The 25,034-nt window shown below is 32.3% G+C and overlaps 1 protein-coding gene across 1 annotated transcript; it reads left to right on the top strand.

The window, feature by feature from the left end:
• The first annotated feature begins 20,814 nt into the window (after positions 1 to 20,814).
• Positions 20,815 to 24,805, top strand: LOC115700801 (homeobox-leucine zipper protein HOX3). Its single transcript, XM_030628454.2, has 4 exons — positions 20,815 to 21,412; positions 21,602 to 21,849; positions 22,028 to 22,107; positions 23,975 to 24,805. The coding sequence occupies exons 1-4, from the start codon at positions 21,334 to 21,336 to the stop codon at positions 24,261 to 24,263; spliced, it is 696 nt and encodes a 231-aa protein (XP_030484314.2). The 5' UTR covers positions 20,815 to 21,333; the 3' UTR covers positions 24,264 to 24,805.
• Positions 24,806 to 25,034: the final 229 nt, after the last annotated feature.

Here is a 25,034-nt window from a genome sequence, read left to right as displayed (position 1 = left end):
TATTGTATTGTATTATATTATGTTAGATTGTGTTGTATTGTATTGTATCGTATTAGTATTTCATATGTATTATAATAATATTCTACATTAATTTACATATTCTTCTTTGATTTATATTTAGTTATTTGTGTATATAATATATGTTTAATTTTTATTTCATGGATTTTCTATAAGTTATGGCCTTACGGGGTAGTCCGTCATCTCACCACATAATAATTTTCGCAAAATTCGTTTACGTTGAATTAATTAAAGGAAAATTTGAATATCTATGCATTAATTAAGGGATAATATGAAAATTGAAAATATGTAACAATTTTATTTAAAATCCAATACTATCCCCCTCATAACTTAACCCCATCTCTCTCTTCCCCATCTCTCTCTTCGTCTATCTCTTTCTCTCTCAACCAACTGAACCACATCTCACCGCCGTCCAAAACCACAACCCCTAATCCCCCTCACCGCCGCCCAAAGCGCCGACCCCTCACCATCTCTCTCTCTCTTCCCCATCTCTCTCTTCGTCAATCTCTCTCTCTCTCTCTCTCTCTCTCTCTCTCTCAACCAACCGAACCACAACCTCCAATCCCCCACACCACCGCCCAAAGCCCCGACCCCTCACCACCGCCCAAAACGCCAGCCCCTCACCACCGTCCACAACACCGTAAACACGCACCGACACACAAAGACCACCGGAGAAGAAGAAGATCCGATGCCGTGCACAAATAATTTTTTTTTGAGTTCTTATGGTCGGGTCCGATGGGCCCATCGGACCCCATTGGACGGGCATCGGACCCGACTTCAAAACTCCCTAAAAATATGCCCATCGGACCCATGCATCGGGATCCATCGGACGGGCCATCGGACAGCATCGGGCCCATCAGACCCGACTTCAAAAACTCCCAAAAATGCCCATCGGACCCATGCATCGGGACCCCATCGGACCCATGCATCGGGGACCCCATCGGACGGAGCATCGGGCCTATCAGACCCGACCCCTTAAAAGCCCAGAAAAATTGAAAACAAAAAGAGTTTTTGAGAGGGGTATTTTTGAGATTTTGGAAAAGTGGTCATATATTTTCAATGTAAAAAAGTATTAGTTTAGAAAAAAAAAATTAGATATATGTAAGTATAGAATTTCAAATTTCCCTCAATTAAATTACAAAAAAATATATTTTTCTTACGAGACAGAAATAAAGCTGCTATAAAATATTATATGCTTGACCTAATGTACTATACATCATGCTATATTATTTATAATAATATAATATATAGATTAAATATGTGTAATAAACTAATAATATGTAACATATGACTATATTAGTTGTCATCTTTTTGTAACATTTGGGGAGTTGTTACTATGAGTAACCTCCACCATTATCACCAACATTAAGAGTGTAAAAGATGTTACACACCTTTATTTGAAATTCTTAATGCTATAGGAGTTATGGTGTGTGTAAGAGTTACATTTGAGTCCATAACATCTATAGGGGTTATGAGTTTGAATTTCAAATGGTGATATCCTAAACACTATATAAAGAGGTCTAAGGTGCTCATTTTGGAGAGGAAGTTTTCTATCAAGAAAGCACTTTGCTAGAAAACCCTAAAAGGCTTGATAATTCCCAAAGCTATTTCCTAGAGAGTTCCCTTAGTGCTTAGAGATAGGGGGAAATAAGCTTTTGGACAAAGGTGTAATACCTTGTTCAAGTCATGGTGATCCCCACTAATCTACACTCAAGGTTGTGAGTGAGTGTTTATATATATATTATTCTCTTGTTATATATATATACATATATTATATTACATGTGTTGTAATCTTCTCTTCTACCTTTCATATATATATGTAATATATATAGTGTATATATATGTATTGTAACATATATTTAATCAATCTCTTATTTTAGTCCTTGTATAATTTTACAATAGAGTTGTAATAAATCTTGATTTTCTTCCATTGTTATAAAATCTCTAACAATCAAAAACTTATCCCTTTTCAATGGAAGAGGTGATAAATCAAGATTGTGAGAATACAAGGATAAGAGATTTTATGTGAAAGCCATTCATGGGTGAGCATGATGGTGAATATTATGTGATTTACTATTTTATATGATAGTAATATATAATATATATATGAGTTATATATATGTGACATATATGTGATTATGTGTTTGTATCATATTAATATATATAGTAGTATATAATATGATATTTAAATTTTATATCATGCTATTATATGTATATATGTGAGATATATAATATATAATATGTATGTATGAGTAATATATATTATATATATGTAGAGCATGTGATATAATATATATTAGTGAGATTAAATATGTAGAAATAATTACTTCTATGTATTTATGTGAGACATGCATATATAATATATGTTATATATGTGTATATAATATATATCATGTATATTAATGTGTATATATATGTTATATATGTGTGAGGTATGTAACATATATAGTTGTGTAATAAATATATATATTATGTGTATATGATATGTATATTATAGTATATATGTTATATATATATGAGATATGTAACATATATATTTGTGAATTTAATATTGACATTATGTGTATGTTACATATAAGATGTTGATTAGTAACATACATATTATATTAATGTATGAGTTATATAGTATGATAATAATGTTGATAGTAATATAATAGTGTTTATTACTATTGATGTGAAAATTATTATCATCTATTTTGTGAATAAAGAATAGATTTGAATTCTTATTCAATTTGGTGGTGAACATCTCACTTTATGAGATAATAAAAGATGGATTTTGAGAAGTTACATCTTTTATTGGATTATAAGAGATAATCATCTCATATTATGAGATAAGGAAAAGTGGACTATGAGAGTTACACTTTTATTGGACTTGCATTGTGATCATAAGCAAGAACAATTAAGATCATAGTGGATCCAAACTTGTGAAATGAGTCATAAATTGAAAGAGCAATTTTAGACTCAAAGTAAATGAATCATTGTGGATTCAAAAATAGTGAAAAGATAACAAAATTGGAGAAGCAATTTTGAATCTTAAATGATCAAAGTTGTGAACAAAATTGTTGAGAATTTTGTTAACTTTGATATAATTTTGGGTTAATTTCAATAAGGAGATAACCATAAATTATGAGTAAAATAATCACATTATTTTATGAGTAGTAATGTGAGTTTGACATTTTAGATTTATTGAGAAAACTAAAAATGTCAAATGATATTTTTTAAGGTGACCTTAAAAAGTCATTTCAAGAGGAAATACACAAAAGTGATATTTTATATACACTATGCTAGAAATGTGGGGGTGAGCCACAATGTGTTGAGACATTGTTGATTAATTTATTTGATTTTGAATTCAAATGAATTCAAATTCTAAATCAAGTTTGGCTATGTGCATAAGTGAAAATATTGACATATTTGGTGTCAAATTTTTGGTAAAAATAATTTCAAGAAGGAAATTAAATTTAAGAAAAATTATAGAGACAAAGTGGTCTTCTATATTTTTATTATCTTGATAGTGAAATGTGAAAGTGTGGGGGTGATACTCCAATATGAAAAGTTTAAGACATGTTTGGTGTCTTAAAATAAAGTATAATTTAGACATGTTTGGTGTCTAAATTAGTGTTTAATTTTGATATGCATGGTATCAAAATTATTGAGAATTTGAGTTGTGTGAAAATTAATCTTTTATGATTAAATTTTCAAAGCTTAAGTACTTAAGGAGAAAAGTGGTCACAAAGTGAACACTATGTTTTGGCATGCATGATTCACATGGAATAGTGAGAGGTTATAACAAATCGCTTAATCTCCGTACAAGATTAAAGCATGAATTTTCGAGGGATGAGACCTAAACTCCCTTAGTGTTTTGCTCATTGATGGTAACCTATCTTAACACTAGTAAACATCTAGTCTTAAGTTCAATAGGTAATAACAAGTCAATAGAGTGAATATGGTACTCAATTGTCTCATCTATGAATGAGTACATGTGGTGAAAATTGAGGATTAAAACCGAAAGGTTTTTTTAATGAAGCTTAAGCTTAAGAAAACTCACTTAAGCTTAAGAAGTGTCTAAAGAGTGGCGAGACACTAAAACTCCACCTATATGGACTAGAGGTGGTGCCGCCTCTTATGAGAATTGGGAGTCTTCTCTAGAGAGTCCATGAATTGGAATTTTGCACATGGCCATTAACGGTGCAAGAGCGAGACATGCGGTCTCAAATGAGCATTAGCGAGGGTGTGTGTGTTATCACCGGTTTGTATTAAAGGAATAATGGTTCAATGCTACGGCAACCAAAATTTCATCAAACTTTGTGGTAACTACACTAAGGTAAAATTCAAGTCGAAAGACATTTTACCTAATGCACCTAAGCAAGATTTCTTTAGAAGTGTGTATTTAGTCAATCAAAGTGGGGGAATGTTATATTTTGATATAATATTTTTGATTGATTAAATAAATGTTACAAATGTTACAAGTTTGTTACTAAAGAGATAATATTTAATCTAGTGGGGGATTGTTATATTATTTATAATAATATAATATATAGATTAAATATGTGTAATAAACTAATAATATGTAACATATGACTATATTAGTTGTCATCTTTTTGTAACATTTGGGGAGTTGTTACTAAGAGTAACCTCCACCATTATCACCAACATTAAGAGTGTAAAAGATGTTACACACCTTTATTTGAAATTCTTAATGCTATAGGAGTTATGGTGTGTGTAAGAGTTACATTTGAGTCCATAACATCTATAGGGGTTATGAGTTTGAATTTCAAATGGTGATATCCTAAACACTATATAAAGAGGTCTAAGGTGCTCATTTTGGAGAGGAAGTTTTCTATCAAGAAAGCACTTTGCTAGAAAACCCTAAAAGGCTTGATAATTCCCAAAGCTATTTCCTAGAGAGTTCCCTTAGTGCTTAGAGATAGGGGGAAATAAGCTTTTGGACAAATGTGTAATACCTTGTTCAAGTCATGGTGATCCCCACTAATCTACACTCAAGGTTGTGAGTGAGTGTTTATATATATATATTATTTTCTTGTTATATATATATACATATATTATATTACATGTGTTGTAATCTTCTCTTCTACCTTTCATATATATATGTAATATATATAGTGTATATATATGTATTGTAACATATATTTAATCAATCTCTTATTTTAGTCCTTGTATAATTTTACAATAGAGTTGTAATAAATCTTAATTTTCTTCCATTGTTATAAAATCTCTAACACATCATACTATGTTGAATTTAGGGCTCGTTTGGAATGCCGTATTAGGTCGTATTGTATTGTATTGTATTATATTGAATTGTATTTTATACAATATTTTTATGTAAAACTATACGTGGCATTAACTTTTATGAACACCTAAATATATAATATTTAAGTATAAATTAAAGTTTAATATAGTATTATATAAAAATATGATATATAATCCAATTCAATATCATACAATACAATACAATACGACCTAATACGGCGTTCCAAACGAGCCCTTATATAGCAATATAGATCAATATGGGTGTGAGTTTAATTATTATCTAAAATATTTATTAATTAAAGTTATGTGTATATACTACATATATACGTACATATGCACATGTGATTTATATAAATAACAAAAATGATATAATTATTAAGAAAGAAACTTATCATAATAGTGCAAACATGTTGATGTAATCATGTTGATAAGTTGTCGGTTCTTATATATGTGTGACTTATTTGATGATGAGAGTTAACAATTATATGTCTTTCATGATATATAATCTAACGTGTTTTAATTTGTCTCTTTCTTTTATTTTTGTCTTATATCTTATTAGATGTAATTTATACAAATTTTAGCTCATCCACACTTTTCTTATACAAACAAACAAAAAAAAAATATGGTAATTGTGTTTGTTGAATGAAATTTTCGGCAACTAATTAATTAGAGTTGTATGAAGTAATTAATGAATACTAGAAAAGAGAATTTTTATGTAATTAAGACATTAATGAGCTTAGTCCACAAGTCACTGTATAATAAGAGTATTTATTACAAATTTTTTATACATTATTGGAGTATTTATCGGCTCGTAATAGTGGTAAAAGATCACCATTGTCGTGTTTGTATGAACCATGATTTGCATAATTTTTTAAATTTGATCTTAGGACATGATTGCCTACTTTTTATGATGTATTTGGGTTGTCTATAGGTGTTTGGTGAGACTAGATTTATCTCTTATTTATGATTTGATAGCTCATTTATGCATCTATCAATTGATGTGTGGGGTCTCGTAAAATCAATGAATTATGGGTTTAAACCCTTAAGCACGTCTGTTCAACGTAAGGTGTCAAATACTTTTTCCCATGCCGCATTAAATGCGCATACAATATTTTCATCCTCAAACAGTGTGTTACACTCTGCCAGTCCTCTTGCACCCTTTTCTGGGTCAACTTCACTCGGAGAGGAAAAGGCAAGAGCCATCTAATGTCCAACAACCTTCCCGAAGTTGACTATCCTGTCATTATTACTCCTTTGAAATAATAGACTCTGGGAGTAATTAAGTAGCTAGCGTGTCCTGTAACGCGGGTTCCATTACCACCTAGCTCGCTCCTGAGCTGTCATGTATTTTGGCAGAAATTCTAGGCAACATTTACCCTCAAGTTCTTTTTTGCAATTTTACAAAATGGAGCTTGCAATGTGCCTATTGGAGTGTTGACGTCATGTGCAACGTGCCAATTTTAAATGCTGCTCATTATTTTCCTCATTTTTGATGAAAACGATTCGATTTCTTATTCGATTTTGATGTCTTTATTAATTACAGGGTGTCAGACTGGTGCTTGAGTAGTGTAACCGTCCTTTTGAGTTTATTCATCTAATAATTGTTCCCCGGCCGTTGGATCATGGGGCTTTTCACTATGTGAATTAAGACTGTTGGATGATTGACGATCTGTGCCGCCTTGGCTAGTTTATAAAAACTCTTCATTCTTATTCCTCAAGATTTTTATTCTCATATTTCTCAGAATCCCAAGCTAGTCAAAATTCCAGACAATCCCAATTTTTTTCTACTTTTTCTCTGACGTTGCCAAGCTTAGTTTTACTAATGTCTTGCATCAGAATCTGCAACTGCTCGAACTTCTTCTATTTGTAAGTCACTAATCACAAGCACTTCTTCTTTCCTTGTTCTGATACTGTAACTTCTTTTGTTGATATGCTTGTATGAATGTGATGTTGGCAGTACTGTATCTGCAATTTGGGTATGTCTCCAGGTCATCTTTCCATGTTAGGGCTTATAGGACTCACCAATTTTCTTTTCTTTTCCATCTTCAGCACTATCCTTCTTTATCATGGTGCAATTAGCGCTCACTTATAGGCTCCCCAATGTTCTATTTTTGGTTGATTCATGAATTGACTGAGCCTGTTTACAACATAGGCTAAGTCTTGTCTAGTTTGGCACAAGTATTGTAATCCTCCAATAATGCTCCCGTATTTAGTGGGATTTCGCAGAGCAATGCCTGACTCATGAGTGAGTTTGGAGTTTGAGCACATAGGAGTCGATTGCGGCTTGGCATCCAACATTTTTGTTTGAGTGAGAAGATCTTTGATGTATTTTTGTTGCGTGAGGAAGACAGTGTTGGAGTTTTTTTGCACTTCAAACCCAAGAAAATAGTTAACATACCCTAGCTATTTTAGAGTAAATTTTTGATGTAAGGCTTGAATAACTTGCTTTATTTGATTATTGTCACCTCATGTTATTAAGATATCATCAACATAGACTAATAAGAGTAGAAGCTTTTCGTGTTTGTTGCTATAGAACAGACTAGTATTTGATTTGGATTGCTAAAAATCTAATGATAGAAGGAAGCACTTTAGCTTGTCATACTAGGCCCTAAGTGCTTGTTTGAGGCCATAAATGCCTTGTTTAATTTGTAAACACGGTTGGGAAACTAAGGTCAATGAACTCTTGTGGTAGAGACATGTAGACACTTTCTTGAAGTTCCCCTTTAAGAAAAAAATATTGATGAATTTGTTGTATTTCCCAATTGTAAGTGTCAGCAAGTGTGAAGATGACTCTAATTGTACATGGTTTAACAACAAGGTTGTATGTCTCAAAAAAGTCTATCCCAAGTGTTTGTTAAAAACCTTTTGCCACAAGCTTGACTTTGTATGTGAAAGTCAAACTGTCAGTATTATATTTTATTCTAAAAATCCATTTGTTGTTGATAATTTAAGGATCACCTGGATTGGGAACTAGAATCCATGTGTTGTTCCTTACTAAAGCATTATTTTCTGTATCCATAACATTTCCCACTTAAGATTAGCAAGGGCTGCTTTAATTGTTGTTGGTTCAAGATCTAATTCTGTGGAGGTTAAGTAAGTTTTTGGTTTAAAAATTCCCATTTTGGCTCGAGTAAGCATGGGGTGCACATTTTGTGTTGGTGGTGGATTGGATGTACTTGAGCTTAAGGAATTGGTTGTTGAGGATTAGGGACAGTGGAGTTGCTGTTAGTGATGGATATAAATGATGACTTACTTGGAGGATGGTGTGGGGGAGGAGGTGGTATTTAAGGTGCTGGAATGTGAGAAACTTTATATGTGTTGGAATCTATATAGTTAGATGACACAGTAGTAGTAGAATGGTCTGTCAAACAAATTTTGTATTTGAGTTCATTGAGTGTATCACTTCTAGCTACATAGACTCGCCCACTAGGGTGTAAGCACCTATACCCTTTTGAGTTTAGACAACTTTAAATAAATAAGAATTTTGCTAATCTAAATGACACCTTATGAGACTCATATAAGGTCTTAATATGGGAAAATAAGAGCACCCAAAGACTATAAACATGTTGTAGTCTTGTTTTTGTTTGAATAGCTTTTCATAGGTGAAAGAAACTCATTTTTTTTGGTTTGGAAGCCTGTAAATGATGTAGGCAGCTGAGGTATAGGCTTCCCACCAGAAAGCCAAGGGCATTTGTGCTTGCGCAAGAATGGTGAGTCCTGTGTCAACAACATGTCTATGTTTTCTTTCAAGCCTACCTTGTTGTTGATGTGTGTTTGGGCAAAAATTTCTTTTAAGAATGCTTAGAGTTTGAACAATTTGTAAAGTGGTTCAAATTCTTTACCCAAATCAGTTTGCACACTTTTAAGTTTTGTTTGAAAGAAACTCTCTACATAGGCATTAAAATGTAAAAACAAACTGTTCACTTCAGATTTGGTGTACATAGGAAATAACCATACATATTTTGTGAAGTCATCTACAAAACTAAGATAGTATTTATACCTATAAATTAGACAAGATTAATTCAACATGCATTGTAGTTTTATTAGTGGTACTTTTAAAGCTGAAATGGTGTTGCTTGCCAATTCGACAAGCATCACAAAAAGTGTAATGTCCCCGCTTCAAGCCTCCATTGAGCCCTTACACCCACGGAATAATGGCTCTTATACACGAGTACGCCACTCTAGCTGCTTCCTGGATTGACGACTGACCCTACAGACCAACACGAGTGTTTCCAGCGTGCTTTGTCCCCACTCGCACGCTACCTGGAAAAACTTCTCAGGAGGTCACCCATCCTGAAATTGCCCCAGGTCAAGCACACTTAACTATGGAGTTCTTTCGTGATAGGCTACCGAAAAAAAAGATGCACCTTGTTGATATAGGTAGTACCAATCAATCCATTTAAGCTCTCTTCAACTGTGTAGTCCCATACCTAAACAGTCTTAGAATCATCCCACTTGACCTTCCCCAAGCGATGTGGAATTACACAACTTACTCGGTATTTCCCCTTATGGATCACGGGACTACCAACTGTCACAATCACCCCCGTTTACGGGGTCCGACGTCCTCGTCGACCACACTTCTGGCTGGGTCAAGGCTCTGATACCATTTGTAACATCCCCGCTTCAAGCCTCCATTAGGCCCTTACACCCACAGAATAATGGCTCTTATACACGAGTACGCCACTCTGGTTGCTTCCTGGACTGATGACTGACCCTACAAACCAACACGAGTGTTTCTAACGTGCTTTGTCCGCACTCGCACGCTTCCTAGGAAAAATTCCCAGGAGGTCACCCATCTTAAAATTGCCCCAGGTCAAGCACACTTAACTGTGGAGTTCTTTCGTGATGGTCTACCAAAAAACAAGATGCACCTTGTTGATATAGGTAGTACCAATCAATCCATTTAAGCTCTCTTCAACTGTGTAGTCCCATACCTAAACGGTCTCAGAATCATCCCACTTGACCTTTTCCAGGCGATGTGGGATAGCACAGCTTACCCGGTATTTCCCCTTATCGAGCACGGGACTACTGACTGTCACAATAATTGTGTACTCGTGTATAAGAGCCATTATTTCGTGGGTGTAAGGGCCTAATGGAGGCTTCAAACAGGGACATTACAAATGGTATCAGAGCCTTGACCCAGCCGGAAGTGTGATCGACAAGGACGTCGGACCTCGTAAGGGGGGTGATTGTGACAGTCAGTAGTCTTGTGATTCATAAGGGGAAATACCGGGTCAGCTGTGCAATCCCACATCGCCTGGGGAAGTTCAAGTGGGATGATTCTGAGACTGTTTAGGTATGGGACTACACAGTTGAAGAGAGCTTAAATGGATTGATTGGTACTACCTATATCAACAAGGTGCATCTTGTTTTTCGGTAGCCCATCACAAAAGAACTCCACAGTTAAGCGTGCTTGACTTGGGGCAATTTCAAGATGGGTGACCTCCTAGGAAGTTTTCCTAGGAAGCGTGCGAGTAAGGACAAAGCACGCTGGAAACACTCGAGTTAGTTTGTAGGGTCAGTCATCAGTCCAGGAAGCAGCCAGAGTGGCGTACTCGTGTATTAGAGCCATTATTCCATGGGTGTAAGGGCCTAATGGAGGCTTGAAGCAGGGACGTTACAAATGGTATCAGAGCCCTGACTCAGCCGGAAGTGTGGTCGACGAGGGCGTCGGACCCCGTAAGGGGGGTGATTGTGACAGTCAGTAGTCCCGTGATTCATAAGGGGAAATACCGGGTAAGTTGTGCAATCCCACATCGCCTGGGGAAGGTCAAGTGGGATGATTCTGAGACTGTTTAGGTATGGGACTACACAGTTGAAAAGAGCTTAAATGGATTGATTGGTACTACCTATATCAACAAGGTGCATCTAGTTTTTCGGTAGCCCGTAACGAAAGAACTCCACAGTTAAGCGTGCTTGACCTGGGGCAATTTCAAGATGGGTGACCTCTGTTGGAAATTATTTTACCAGGATCTTAGATCTACTCACAAGTATGTTGATTAACACCCTAAATATGAACTTTCTAAAACGATGAAATAAACACATATAAAGTTTAAGAAACCTTACATTGGGTGCAGCGGAATAATATGACTCCTTCCGTTCAGATATCTAGCCCTTGATTCCTTTCTGTAGCAGAGCATTATCAATATCTGAACCTGGATCTCTTTCTCTGAATCTTTGATGCTGAAACTCCTTCTTGCTGAAAGTCTTTCTTCACGATCTTCCTCACTATGATTGAGGTATCACTTGTTGTGTGTGGGCACTACTCATACACTAAGTATTTCGAAATTTAAGGAAGAAGAAAGAGAGAGTGGGTTCGGCCAAAGATAGGGAGAGAGAAGGCTCAGTTGTGTCAGAAGAAAAGTGTGATTTTCCTGAAGCCTTCACTATCTATTTATAGCATTCCACTAGGGTTAGGTTTGAATTATTTGGCATTAAAATAATGAAAATATCAGAGGTAAATTCCTATAAAAGTGGCCGGCCCTATACTAGTGGATTTGGGCCTCACTTTTTACAATTTTGCAGTTTTATCTTTTCTGCATCTGATTTTCTCAAAAACGCCAATTTTTTAATTCAACCATTTAAATGCCAATTCTAACTATTTAATAACTATAAATAATTATTAAATAATATTGTCATTTATCATATTTATTAATTGAACCATACAAAGTATCATAATTAACAAATATGCCCCTATTAACTCTTTCTTTACAATTTCGCCCTTACTTAGTGAAAAATTCACAAATAGACATAGTCTAATTTGAGAATTATAATTGATTAATCAAAACCAATTACATGAGTCTTACAAGCAATACTATCTCAACTAGTGCGGGGACCATGGGTCTATATTACCGAGCTTCCAATAAGTAGATTAAGAATTTATTACTAAAATTCACTAACTTATTAATTCTTCGTTGAATCCACGCATAGAACTTAGAATTGCACTCTCAGTATATATAATGCTCTATATGTTCCACCATATAGACACATCATTAGTTATCCATTGTTATAATCCTAATTTGATCAATGATCCTCTATATGAATGATCTACACTGTAAAAGGATTAGATTACCGTTACACCCTACAATGTATTTAATCCTTAAAACACTTAACCCCGTATAAATGATATTTCGGCTTATGTGAAATGAGTACTCCACCATTTATGTTCGTTTGGTCAAGCTCGAAGGAGATCATCCTTTGCTTACTATTCGCCATATATATAGAAGCTATAGATTCCATGTTTATACTAGCGCTCCCACTCAATTGCACTACCGTGTTCCCAAAATGTACGTATCACCCTGACCTAAAAGTAGGCTTAACTAACAAATCAAAGAACACGAATAGCCTTTCAAGATTGAGCCTAATCATAACAGGATTAAGAACATTTGATCTAGGATCAACTAGGCGATATTGACTTGAATAGATATTACGGTAAGTTTAATAAATTTAAGTCAAAGTTCAATATCGGTCCCTTCCGATGCATACTCCATGCATCCAACCTGAGCTTTACTTTAACCAATGCTCTGGAAAGAACATAGCACTTCTCCAAATGCAAGTAAATTCTGCTGTAGATTATCATATTAGTAAAACCCTATGTCTGATAAATCTAGGAAACTTTATTCACATTGTCATGTTTACTTTCCAATGTGTTGACGGCACAATAAACATGATCAAGTATGTGAAAAAGGTTTCAGATGAATTCATACATTATGTACATATAATCATGAAATAAATCATGTGAACCATGCAACATTAAATGTTATTTCTGATCTATATTAATAAGTAAATCTGATTACATCAACTTCACCATCAATACAATCATCTTCTAATATTCTAATAGTTAGTTTTTTTTTTCTTTCTAAAAAGGGCGATATATATATATATATATATATTAATAATGATTGAAACGAACAAAACGTAAGAGAGAAAAATAAAAAAGGAGTCTATGCACGAGTTTGTTGATAAGAAATAAAGAAGGCTATTGGTATATAGTAAACCCGCCTTTTGTTATGTTCTCAATTTGGACTAATTAAATAAGGTTAAAAAAATGTGATTTGGTACCACCACTATATCGTGATCGTGAATAATTATTAAGCGAATTTGGTCAAAATTTGTGTTGGAATATTTGTATATATATAGCCAAAAGTAATATATATTTTACTATTATTTTTCTTTTATTCAATGTTCAATAATTGGGAATATATGGGATTATTTGCTGGTTTCATTTAATTATTATACTATATAAATATATTATTATATATGATATTTATTATCCCAGCTTTTTTTTTTTTTTGGTGGATATTATTATCCCAGCTTTAATTGTCAAAGGAAAAGGGAATTTACTTACAAATATGTCATATTATCATGCATGGAGAGAGGTAGGTCTACAACCCACAACTCACTTTATTATGAGGTAGCTTTTGGGAGACCAATAGTAATATTTTCTTCCTGTAATAAACAAATATAATTATTTATAAATATTCTTACCGTTGTTGGTCCACACTAATAAATTTCTTTATTAATTGTAATTAAGATCTTTATTTATTTTATTCCAAGTTGGGATATACTTGAAATTATGGTCTTAAAAATCTTAGTCTCTTTCGTCTTTTAAATTATGTACATTTTATATTAGAATAATTAAATTAATTTGATCTGTACGTAAGTACGCGAATAATTTAAGAAAATGACTCCCGAATTAAAAAAAAGATTCTCACTTTTCAATTTAGACGGCTGTCTTATATAACAAAATCAATTAAGTGGATCCTAATTATGTTAGATACACTATCTACATCCAACATAATATATATTTATAAAATATTATTATGAGACACCAATAATACTTAACACCTTTAGATATGTAATTTTACGATTAGCTAGTGATACTTTAAAAAAATTATTTACTTAATTGAATTAATAATAATAATGACACATAAAAAGGTTACTAATATCTTTTAATATTTCTCATATTTATATGGTTCAAAGCACAATGGGTTGTTTCAAGAAAAGAAAAAAAGGAAAAAGAAAGAAACACAATTAGGCCATCAACTATATAAAATTAGTGAAAATTGCTTTGCGCCCCTTAATTTGGATATTGGTCTAATATATAATGATCATGTCTTTCAGTGACAAAAAAAAAACTGTATATAGTTATTGATTATGCTAGATTAATATATTATTTTTTCTAACAAATATCCCAATATATCAATTAAGAATAAACCAAAAAATAACTATGAATCTGTTTATATATTTGGAAAAATAAATATATTCTTAATATCACTTTGCAATAATTATATATTGTATAGTTTTTAATTCCTACAGATCTAATTCATGCATTTTACTAATAAAGAGAAAAGAGATTAAGATGTACCTAGCTCACGACAGATATGTTCCATTTTATTTTTAGAGCTAATTAAAGATCACGCGGAAAATTTAATTTATATTTATACTGGTTATACAATTAAATGGGTTGAAACAAATTTTTTAATATAAATCCTTATGTACATTAGGGTAACCTAGCTAATCATGGTAAGGAAAAAACAGAAAACCTTTTTTTTTTTTTTCTAATAAAATGCGTAGATATATTAAAACTCAAAAATGTTAGACCTTATGGTCATTACATAATAATTTATTTGCTATGGAGGACGGATCGACCATACCAGTTATTACATTACTGGCAAAAGCCCACTTAACCACATTATGGGCCGCAAAATTACACAGTCTAAAAATAAACGAAAAGTCACGACTAATAAAAAAGTATTGAAAGATTTTTACATTGAAGCACATAGTTACCAATACCCCAAACGAAACAAGTCCCCTTCAACGTGTTGATCGCTGTCTGAGAATCACTCTCAAGTCTCAATTATCACAAACGAATGCTTCCAAAAGGATCACTGATTCCAAGGCTAACAAACAAGTCGTTGCTTCTCCAATGAGTGAGTTAAAGAAGTTGAGCATGTTGATAGCCACCCACAAAACTGACTCCGTGTCGTCTTTAGTTAAAGCCACCACACACATTGAGTCACAACCAACTTTATCGTCACAGTTGATTTTGACCCAATCTTCTAGTGGGAGAGACCAAACAGGAGTCGCAACTGTCATCGGCGAAGGAAATAGACAAGAACTAAAATATGCGTAACATATAGTATTAGCGCAGATTTTCTTTAGCTAAATTTGAGCCTAATAGTGACAATCTCACACAGAAAAAATGAAAGCTGTAAAGTAAAAAGTACGAACACAAAGGATTTTTTACGTGGTTTTATAGTTAAAATTCTGCATAGTCTACGAGTCAATCTTATTAGATTTCTGATAGTTTTTCAGGGCCTGTTTTGTATGATTTTTTTCGTCTCTTTTTTGATCTTACTTGCCACTATTTATAATCACATAGTAGACAGTTAATTACAAAGTTTGACTGTAATCTTCACAACATTTTCCCCCTGAAATCATGGGGTTTGATTACATATATCACGTAGTATAATTGCGATTATTATTTGAAAATCACACAGCTGTGATTTTCCCGCTTTTACCGGGTCAAAATGATCGTAGATTAAAACACGTCTTTAATTGTAGCGTTCAGTGATGTCTCGACAGGAACTTGGTTCCAATGACCTTGATATAGCGACCTGGAGCTTTTCTCCTCTATCTTCTCGAGGTCGATGATCCAAACCTTGCTGCCTCTTTGTTTGAAGACTTAATGCTTTATTTTGATAATCGTAGTTCTTATAATTAACATAGAGTTCCTCGGTAGACATTTAAACGACAGCTTTTGACTCGTCAAGATTATAAGTCTCACTAAAAAGATGTCTGAAGCTAACTGGTGAAAGTAACAAAAATGTGCCTTCCTATAGTGAGATAGGCACCTCACTTATTATAGGTCTCGAGCCCACCCGACTGTTATACTTAGTTTGTACATATGCTAAGTCTTTTCACAGTCGATATGTGTCGCTTTCGTCTTCCCAGATGTAACGGAGTTAATGCCTCGCTTTATACATTCAATGACATATGGTTTCTCGTTAATACACTAAACAACAGTTTGTATATCTTTTCCTCGCATAAGATCTTACAGTCAGCAAGTTGTAAGTATCCTCTGCTACTTACGCAATTAATGAGTTATCCCATTAAAAGTGATTTCATCGATTCATATTCTCTTTATCTTGACACGTCCTCCACTGAAATGGTAGCTGAATTTCGAGTATAAGAATTGCCCCTTAAAAAGTTCTTTTTTAATAAAATTGATAATCCTGACATGTGACCAATGAAAGCTTTCCAGAGCGAGCCAAACTCAATAAAACTACGCAACTTTTGGATTAGATCTTAAAGCTCCTAAAGACTTAATTTGATGGATGTATTTTCTTTTTAAATAATATAATATGTTGAAAAAATTGTTATTTTTTTGTGTTGAAAATTATTAAAAATTAATACATAATAATATAAAGAGTTTGAATTCAGTAGTACGATAAATCAATATAATTTTTTGGGTAAGAGGGTCGAATTCTAAATCAAGCTTTTTTTTTTTTTTTTTTTTTTAATTTTCTTCAAAAATTAAACAATATGCATTTAAAAAAAAAGTTTTGGTGGATTTTAATAAATTTTTTTAACATATATGTAAAGTTTTTTTTTTTAAGAAAACAAAAAAATATTCTTAATAGACAAATCATAAAAATATAACATAAAAAACAAAATCAACAATAATAGACTTACCAACTCATGGAAGAAAACCGACCCTAATAGCAACCTCAACTAACGGCCCAATAAACCACCAACGATATAAAAAATGTGTGAAGTATACTAAGTTTTCAAAACAAATGGAGATCTAACAAAGTCCACCTACTAATGGCTATAAGCAAATGATCTTCCTATAAAATCTAAAAATAATAACCCCTTTTTTAAATTGTAAATAATGAAAATAACACAAGCAACTATGTTATGATACTCAATCACAAAAGAATAGATCATGAAATAAAGGCCAATAAGGATCCAAAAATCCCCAATATTTGATGACAAAAGAAAAAACCAAATTATCCTTGCCAAAGCTACCAAAATTCATCAATAAGATATTGATAATTGACCAATAAAGACAAAAATTGTACATGACACTTTTCAAAACAATAACAAATAGGGCGATGGAGAACCACCATTATTAGAAGAAAAAAAATATATCAAGATAATAAATTGAAAAATACCCCCACACAGATTGACACCCATTAACCCAAGATCAACTCTCATGCATTCAACTCAACTAAACAAGAATTTTTTTTGACAATGGACCCTGCTTCAAACACCTACGACATCAGAACCACAACCCCCACTGAAGGACCGCTGCCCATCCACCTCTTGAACGAATCCAACAGATGCGACAATCCCCAAACACCTGACTCCCCATCCTCTTGGATGGAAGACCTATCGATCAAAATGACAAAAGGAAAAAAAATCTAGAGACAACCCATCGCCAATGCAACCACGTACGACCTAAACTAGATTCACACGAGAATTGATCCATCGGTAAGATAAAGAAACAAATACCAAAAACTATTCCAAACTATGAGGCTATTGTGTGGAATCAACAACCCCGGTCAGAGCCACACCCAAGCCCCCACATAGATCGCCAGCCCTCAATCCCAGCTCAACTCTCATACACTCATCATAATAGGAATTTTTTTGACTTTAGACCCTATCTCAAACACTCACGACATTGGAACCACAACACCCATCGAAGGACCTCTGCCTCTCCACCTTTTTGTTGTGTGACGAATCCAATAGATTTGACAATCCTCAAACACCTGACCCTCCCATCTGCTCGGAACAAAGACCAATCAAATAGAATGATAAAAGGAGGAGAAATCTATAGACAACCCACTGCCAATGTAGCCACATACCATCCAAACTAGATCTGTTAGTAAAATAAAAAAATAGAGACTAAAAACCATTCTAAACTATTAGGTTAAAGGACTTGTGTGGGATTAACAAACCCACTTAGCGTTTGGTACGAGGTGTTCAAAATAATTTGATTATAGGGAATATTATGAAGGAGAATATGATTATAGGGAAATGTGTAAACTGTGTTTGGTTGTGTAAGGTAATATGTAATCATATTCCTGTTAATTAAATTAAACTGTTTGGTTGAATACAGGAATCTTATATATTATTTTAAAAAATAAAAATAAAAATATTTTTTATATATTTATTTATATTAATTATATATAAAAAATAATTATTTATTAAAGAAATTTATTTATTAATTAGTTAATATTAAATTGGGGAATTACTTCATAAACTGTTTTTTTAACTTTTTTTTTCTTTTCAAATTTACGGTTTGGGTTTCTAAAGTGGTTGCAGCGCTAGTTGCAATATGAGTTTTATACAATTTTTTGTTGCAATTTAGGTTGCAACGTTAGTTGCAATAGATGTTTCTATGTAGAATTTCGTAAAAATGCAAAAATGCAAAAATGCAAAAAAAAAACTATTTTGAAGTGTAAAAATGAAAAAGCTCTTATTAAATTTTGTTGTATTTTTTATTAAAATGAATATTTCTATATATTTTATCACTATATTATTTATTTTTGTTTGATATGTCATTTATGTGTACACCATTCGCATAAAATTTATGTATAATGAATATACATATATTATTGCTAATAATATAAAAATAACTCAGTTAAAAAAAGCCGATCTCACAAACTAAATATATACAATAATATTTTATTTATAATAAATGATAATATTATTGGTATTTAAATTTATTTATTAATTCAAAAATTCTATTTAAATTAATATAATAGAAGGTAATGATTCAATCCTATTCTTTTTGAAAGTATCAACATTACCCTCCTTAAGGGTTGTTATAATACTAAGGGAATAACATTCCAACGACTCAAAACAAACAAGGTAATATTTCACATTACCATTCCCTTGTTAGCATTAACCCATTCCAAACACCCCTTAGAGCCACACCCAAACCTAATTAAAAGGGAGTCCGCGAGTCTTAGTTAGAAACAAAGAAAAACCCCACACGATGGCTGGGCTAGGTTAATGTAAGTCTTTGGGTGAGAAAACCTAATTCATATATGTACAGTTACTTCAACCCAAAATAACAAACTCTTTCTTATTAATTTTTTGTTTTAGTTAAAAATATATTTTTTAATTAATTAATTATTATATATTTTATAGGATGACTTATATTGTTGATGTTATTAATGTATAAGCACTAGCCAAGAAAAAAAAACACTATTATTAATTACTAGAATAAAGTTGAAGTGAGAACAGCTAGTTATTTAGTATATACTTCATCAATATCATTCAATTGAATTACTCTTAATTTGTTTAGATCTTATTGATTAATAGGGAAATAGAGTCGTTTGTGGGTAGTTTGGGGGAAAAAGAACCTAGACATTGCCTAATTCCAGCAACCCATTCATAATTAGTCAATTAGATCAACTCTAAACCAACAAAATATATTAATGGTCCTTATAATATATATATATATAAACAATCAACAATTATTGTACTTTATTGAGGTGGTTCATATATGTATATGATAATGGTACCACTTATATATGTTATAGCGGTTTCAAGATCATAGAGCTGAAGAGTCAAGAACCCAATAAGAGTAACATATACTAACATCTTTATTTCATGCCTAGCTAGCTTTAGAGAAAACTTTAACCCATTATATTGACTTTTCCATGCGCAAAAAGTCCTACCCATATGCCAAAGTCTTCTTTCAAAGTCATAACTACTACTATTTGATGCATTTACTTCAGCAAATATATATGTATATACACATTAAATAAAGAAAAAAAGAAGAGGAACTACATGGATGCATTTACAGCAAAAGGACACTAGAGTTGCAGGCAAGCAATTAATAAAAGCACACTCTTCCTCCCCTACATAAATGACATTCTCAACTCTCTCTATAAGTAAATATATATAATTAAATATCACCAAAAAACCTATCTTTTTCTTCTTTGTTTTAATGCAAAAGCGTTACGATTCACCTTGTAAAAATATGTACCCGCCGCTAGCAGCAGGTAAAACTGCATTCACTCTATTATTCTCCAAAAAAGTAACTGCACATTTATTTATTCTTATTTTTATAAATTATCCAAAAATAAAATCAAATTTTTTACATTATTACAATTGACCAATATCTTAAACATAATTTGTCTCTCTCCCTATAACAAAACTTACATGTTACAATGAAATGACCTAATAGTATTTGATTATCAATAAAAATAATATAAATTAAAATTATAATTAAAGATACTTAACACGTTATAATTAAATTATTATTAATATTAAGTTTACATATTTTAATTTAATAAGTATATGAAAAAAATCAACAAATATTTGATAATGCTGGTATATGTTTAAAATGTTGAGGATGAATTTGGATACATAGTGGAATTGCTTAATTATAGGTTAATATATTCCAATGATTTCAGAAGCTGACCTTTAGAACCGACAAGCTGAGTACTGGGAGACCCCGTCCCACTTAATTAGCTTAGTTTCGGTTAAATAGGAAGACTTGCTTGCCGGCTATTCTCCTACACTCACTTTACCATCGCCCCCTACACGTGTCAACCATCAGGTGGGTCATGCCCTTTGACTTGACGACATCAGTCAAATAGCTATAGCCCCTATCTTAACTCCAAAACCAAAACCATTTCATTTCTTTATTAAATTCTTTCACACCCTTTTCCTTTTTTCCTTTTTTCTATTCCTACATTCGTTAATTTTCCCCTCTGTAGTACTCTCTCTCTCTCCAACTCCCACTACTATTTATTTGACCTTTTACATTCTCACCTTTTCTTTCTTTTTTTCCCCTCCGTTTCATCATAAGAGCTTGGTGTATGTTTTTTCATCTCTCTCTCTCTCTCTCCATCGCCCTATTTTATTTTTACTTTACCTTTATTTGTCTCTCTCTCTCTCTCAAAACAAAAATCCTTATTTGCTTCTTTTTCCTCTTCTTCTTCTTCCTCCTTTCCCTCATATATATACATATATATAATATAGTCTCCTTTTCCCCTCTGCAAATAAGTACTGTATACTTCTATGGCGATATTACCTACCACCCCTTCGAACCTGGAGTTGACAATAGGCTTCTCTTCTTCTCCTTCTCTCTCTTCTTCTGGTAATATTTATATATAGAGTTATGTTTCTTGTTTTCTTATTATTATTTTTTATCTTCTGATTATTATTAATATACGATGTGGATCAGTTTGGTGACATGTATATATATAATAAAATTAAGGCTAATTTTTGTTTGATTTAAATGTATATATGTATGAAATAATTTTGTTATTTTGGGGTGGGTGGGTAGTGATGAGAGATTTGGACATAAACCAAGTACCATCAGTTGGAAGAGATCATCATCATCATCTTCATCATCATCTTGATTATGATCATAATAATATTAATCAAGAAGAATGGATGGAAGAGGAAGATGAAATAATGATGAGTAGTGGTAATACTACTCATTCAGGCCCTCCTAGGAAAAAACTTCGTCTCTCAAAGGAACAGTCTCGTCTTCTTGAAGAAAGCTTCAGACAACACCATACCTTAAACCCTGTAAGCCTATATATACATATATTAATTAATATATGCACTTGTTAATAATAATAATTAATAAACCGCCACCACCACCACCACCACCACCTTCTTCTTCTTTTGAAATAGCCCTTGAATTTACTTTTTTTTTTTTGTTATTATTTATACTAATTAATTACTTATATAATTTTAATTGCAGAAACAGAAAGAGGCTTTGGCGTTGCAGTTGAAGCTAAGGCCACGTCAAGTTGAGGTTTGGTTTCAGAACCGTAGGGCCAGGTACCGTACCATATAATAACCTAATATATATCTATACATATATATACACACACATTTGTACATATATGTAATAATAACATATATGGTGAGATAAGGTCACGAAAAATATAAATATACATAATACTTTTTTATATATGAATTTGTTGGTGGTTGGGATTTAAGTAAGGTCCAGATATTTAGCGTTGACAGAATATATATATATAACTGTTGAATTTATATATATATATATCACAAAGTATGTACATACCATCTGAATCTGATTCTACTACTCCCGTATCTTTCGTAATCTCCTATAACATAAAACTCTAGGCCCAGCTTTGATGTTTACAGTTTCGCTTTTAGACTCATTTATCCATATATGTATATATAGCCCTATCTGCTCTCCATTTTATCCACTTGCATATATCAATATATTATTATTATTATTATTATTGTTATTATTGGAGAAACTTCTGTAGTGACATACTTTTAAAATATTAAAATAAAATATTGTAGTATCAACATATTCGATTTTCTGAATTTTATCTTTTTTCAAAGGGAAAAAAACCATTCAAGGATTTTATTTTTTCTTGTTTGAAGAATATATATGGCCTTTGTACGTGGAGTATAAAATCTGCTCACAAATCTTTACTGAGAAGAGACATTCATAAAATTGAGAAGAATAATAATATTTTGATTTAATGAGTGTAAATACAGTTAAAGGTGAGTCGTTGTTTAAGTTTGACTGTAATAATGCATATATATATATATATGTTATTAGCAAACATGTCATTCATGAGATTATATATGCTCCTTAAACGAAGTTGCTACTGTTTAAAGAATTAATAATTAAGGTTCTAACTGTAAGTGGAGAAATGGCCACGATCAAATTAATAATAAATAAATTTAAGAAAGTCACAAAACATATAACAGAAAAATGGAGACCAATATATAATAAAACGTCTATATATACATATATAAATATTTTTTTTATAAATTTTAATCACATAGCATTTATCTAATTACCAATATATACATATTTTTAATATGATTAAATTTGTAAAATACACTTTATGTTTTACATGGCATTTATATTAGTTATTTTATAATTATAAAAGTATTATATGTGTTTGCGGCAATATATACATACATATAGTGAGAAAGCTTAATTAAGGTGGTCCAGGAGCGGCATATATATGCAATTATGAAGAACAACCATGCATATATATGAATGATGATGAGGTTATATATATATATATATGTGTATGTATGTGAATGTGATGAAGTGAGGTGAGCTTTATAATGATAGTTGTCCAAAGTATGAAGAACAATAAAAGATAGAAGAGCATCGATGATAATATATATATATATGTCTATATTTATAGAGAGAGAGAGAGAGAGAGAGAGAGAGAGAGAGAGAGAGAGAGAGAGAGAGAGAGAGAGAGAGAGAGAGAGAGAGAGAAGAAGAAGATATGTTTTTGATGAGTATGTTCTTCCTCCTCGTGTGCTTGTCAGTTTCATCATTCTCATAAGTGCAACTTTGACCCCATTACTAGCTAGTAGTCCTTCTGTGCCATCTACTAATAATAATATATATTGTACGTACTATATATATATATATATACATCCCATGCATTCTTCACATCTGTTTATAAATCATATTGTTTCATTATACTTATAATTAGATCATGTAATAAGTATATATATATAAAGTGTGTTATTAATCATGAGATAATATCAATTCAGCTATCTATCCCAACCAAAGCACGCGGTATAAAATGCCACTAATAATTATGCTATGTCATATATATATATATATAATATATTTTATTTAGTTATAATTTGCTGTATAAAACTATATACATATTGAAATAATTACAATTTACAGGAGCAAGCTGAAACAGACAGAGATGGAGTGTGAGTACTTGAAAAGGTGGTTTGGATCACTGACTGAACAAAACAGAAGACTACAAAGAGAAGTGGAGGAGCTTAGGTCGATGAAAGTGGCTCCTCCAAAAGTCATATCACCCCACAGCTGCGAGCCTCTTCCGGCATCCACACTCACCATGTGTCCACGTTGCGAACGTGTCACCACCACCACTTCCACCGCCATTAACGGTGACTACCCCACCTCCACCGTTGCATTGTCCTCTAAACTCACCAACAGCCACCTCTGATCGTCCCCCCATATCTGCATCCACATGCATTGTCTAATATTGACCCCCACTTTGTGGAAAAAAAGAAAGAAAAAAGAAAAGTTTGATTTAAAAATAATTAATTAAAATTTAATTATGTATATTAGAGAATGTTATATATAATTAAATAGCTAGCTATTAAAAAGGAAAGAGGAAGAAGAAAGTTTATTATGCAACAACGTGTTGTGAGGGGACACTACTACACTATACGTTGCCTTAAGAAATCTCCGCATAGATATTATAATGATGTTTTGGTTGTTCTTTGGCAATTTGTTTGCCTTGGAAACCATGGCCAAAAAAGAAAAGAAAAAGGAAAGGTGGATAATTTTGACGATATGTGACAACTTACAACAACGCACTACACCCAATTTATATTACTATTTCAACAAGTTGTGTATAAATTTCAATCATTAATTATTAGGGTGAAAAAGTTAAGTGGAAATTTAGTATTTAAGGGTAATACTACTGTGTGTGAGTGGTTTTGGCCGTTAATTGATTAACTAATTAGAGTATCTCCAATGGAAGTTTAAATAAGTGGTGAAAAGCTAAAATATAACTTATTTAACAAAATTAAAGTGTGCTCCAATAGTGTGTCAAAAAGTGATGTAAATTTAGAACATAACAAATTTTGTGTCAAATTTAGCATAACATTTACTATGATGTAAAATTTACACCACAATAAATGCACTACTTTTTCATTTACATTTATGTTATTTCTATTATTTTATTAGTATATTTAACTATCACATTAAA

Source organism: Cannabis sativa, chromosome 8, assembly GCF_029168945.1.
Source record: "Cannabis sativa cultivar Pink pepper isolate KNU-18-1 chromosome 8, ASM2916894v1, whole genome shotgun sequence".
In the NCBI taxonomy this organism is placed as follows: Eukaryota; Viridiplantae; Streptophyta; class Magnoliopsida; order Rosales; family Cannabaceae; genus Cannabis; species Cannabis sativa.
The sequence above is the reverse complement of the archived record's forward strand: the minus strand, read 5'-3'. Positions and strand labels throughout refer to the sequence as shown.

What these genes read in the sequence shown, in the direction of transcription:
- LOC115700801 (XM_030628454.2), top strand. Translation starts at nt 21,334, where the DNA reads ATGGCGATATTACCTACCACCCCTTCGAACCTGGAGTTGACAATAGGC. An exon ending in AACACCATACCTTAAACCCT is followed by an intron (nt 21,850 to 22,027) that starts GTAAGCCTATAT and finishes TTTTAATTGCAG; the next exon opens with AAACAGAAAGAGGCTTTGGC. An exon ending in TTTCAGAACCGTAGGGCCAG is followed by an intron (nt 22,108 to 23,974) that starts GTACCGTACCAT and finishes TACAATTTACAG; the next exon opens with GAGCAAGCTGAAACAGACAG.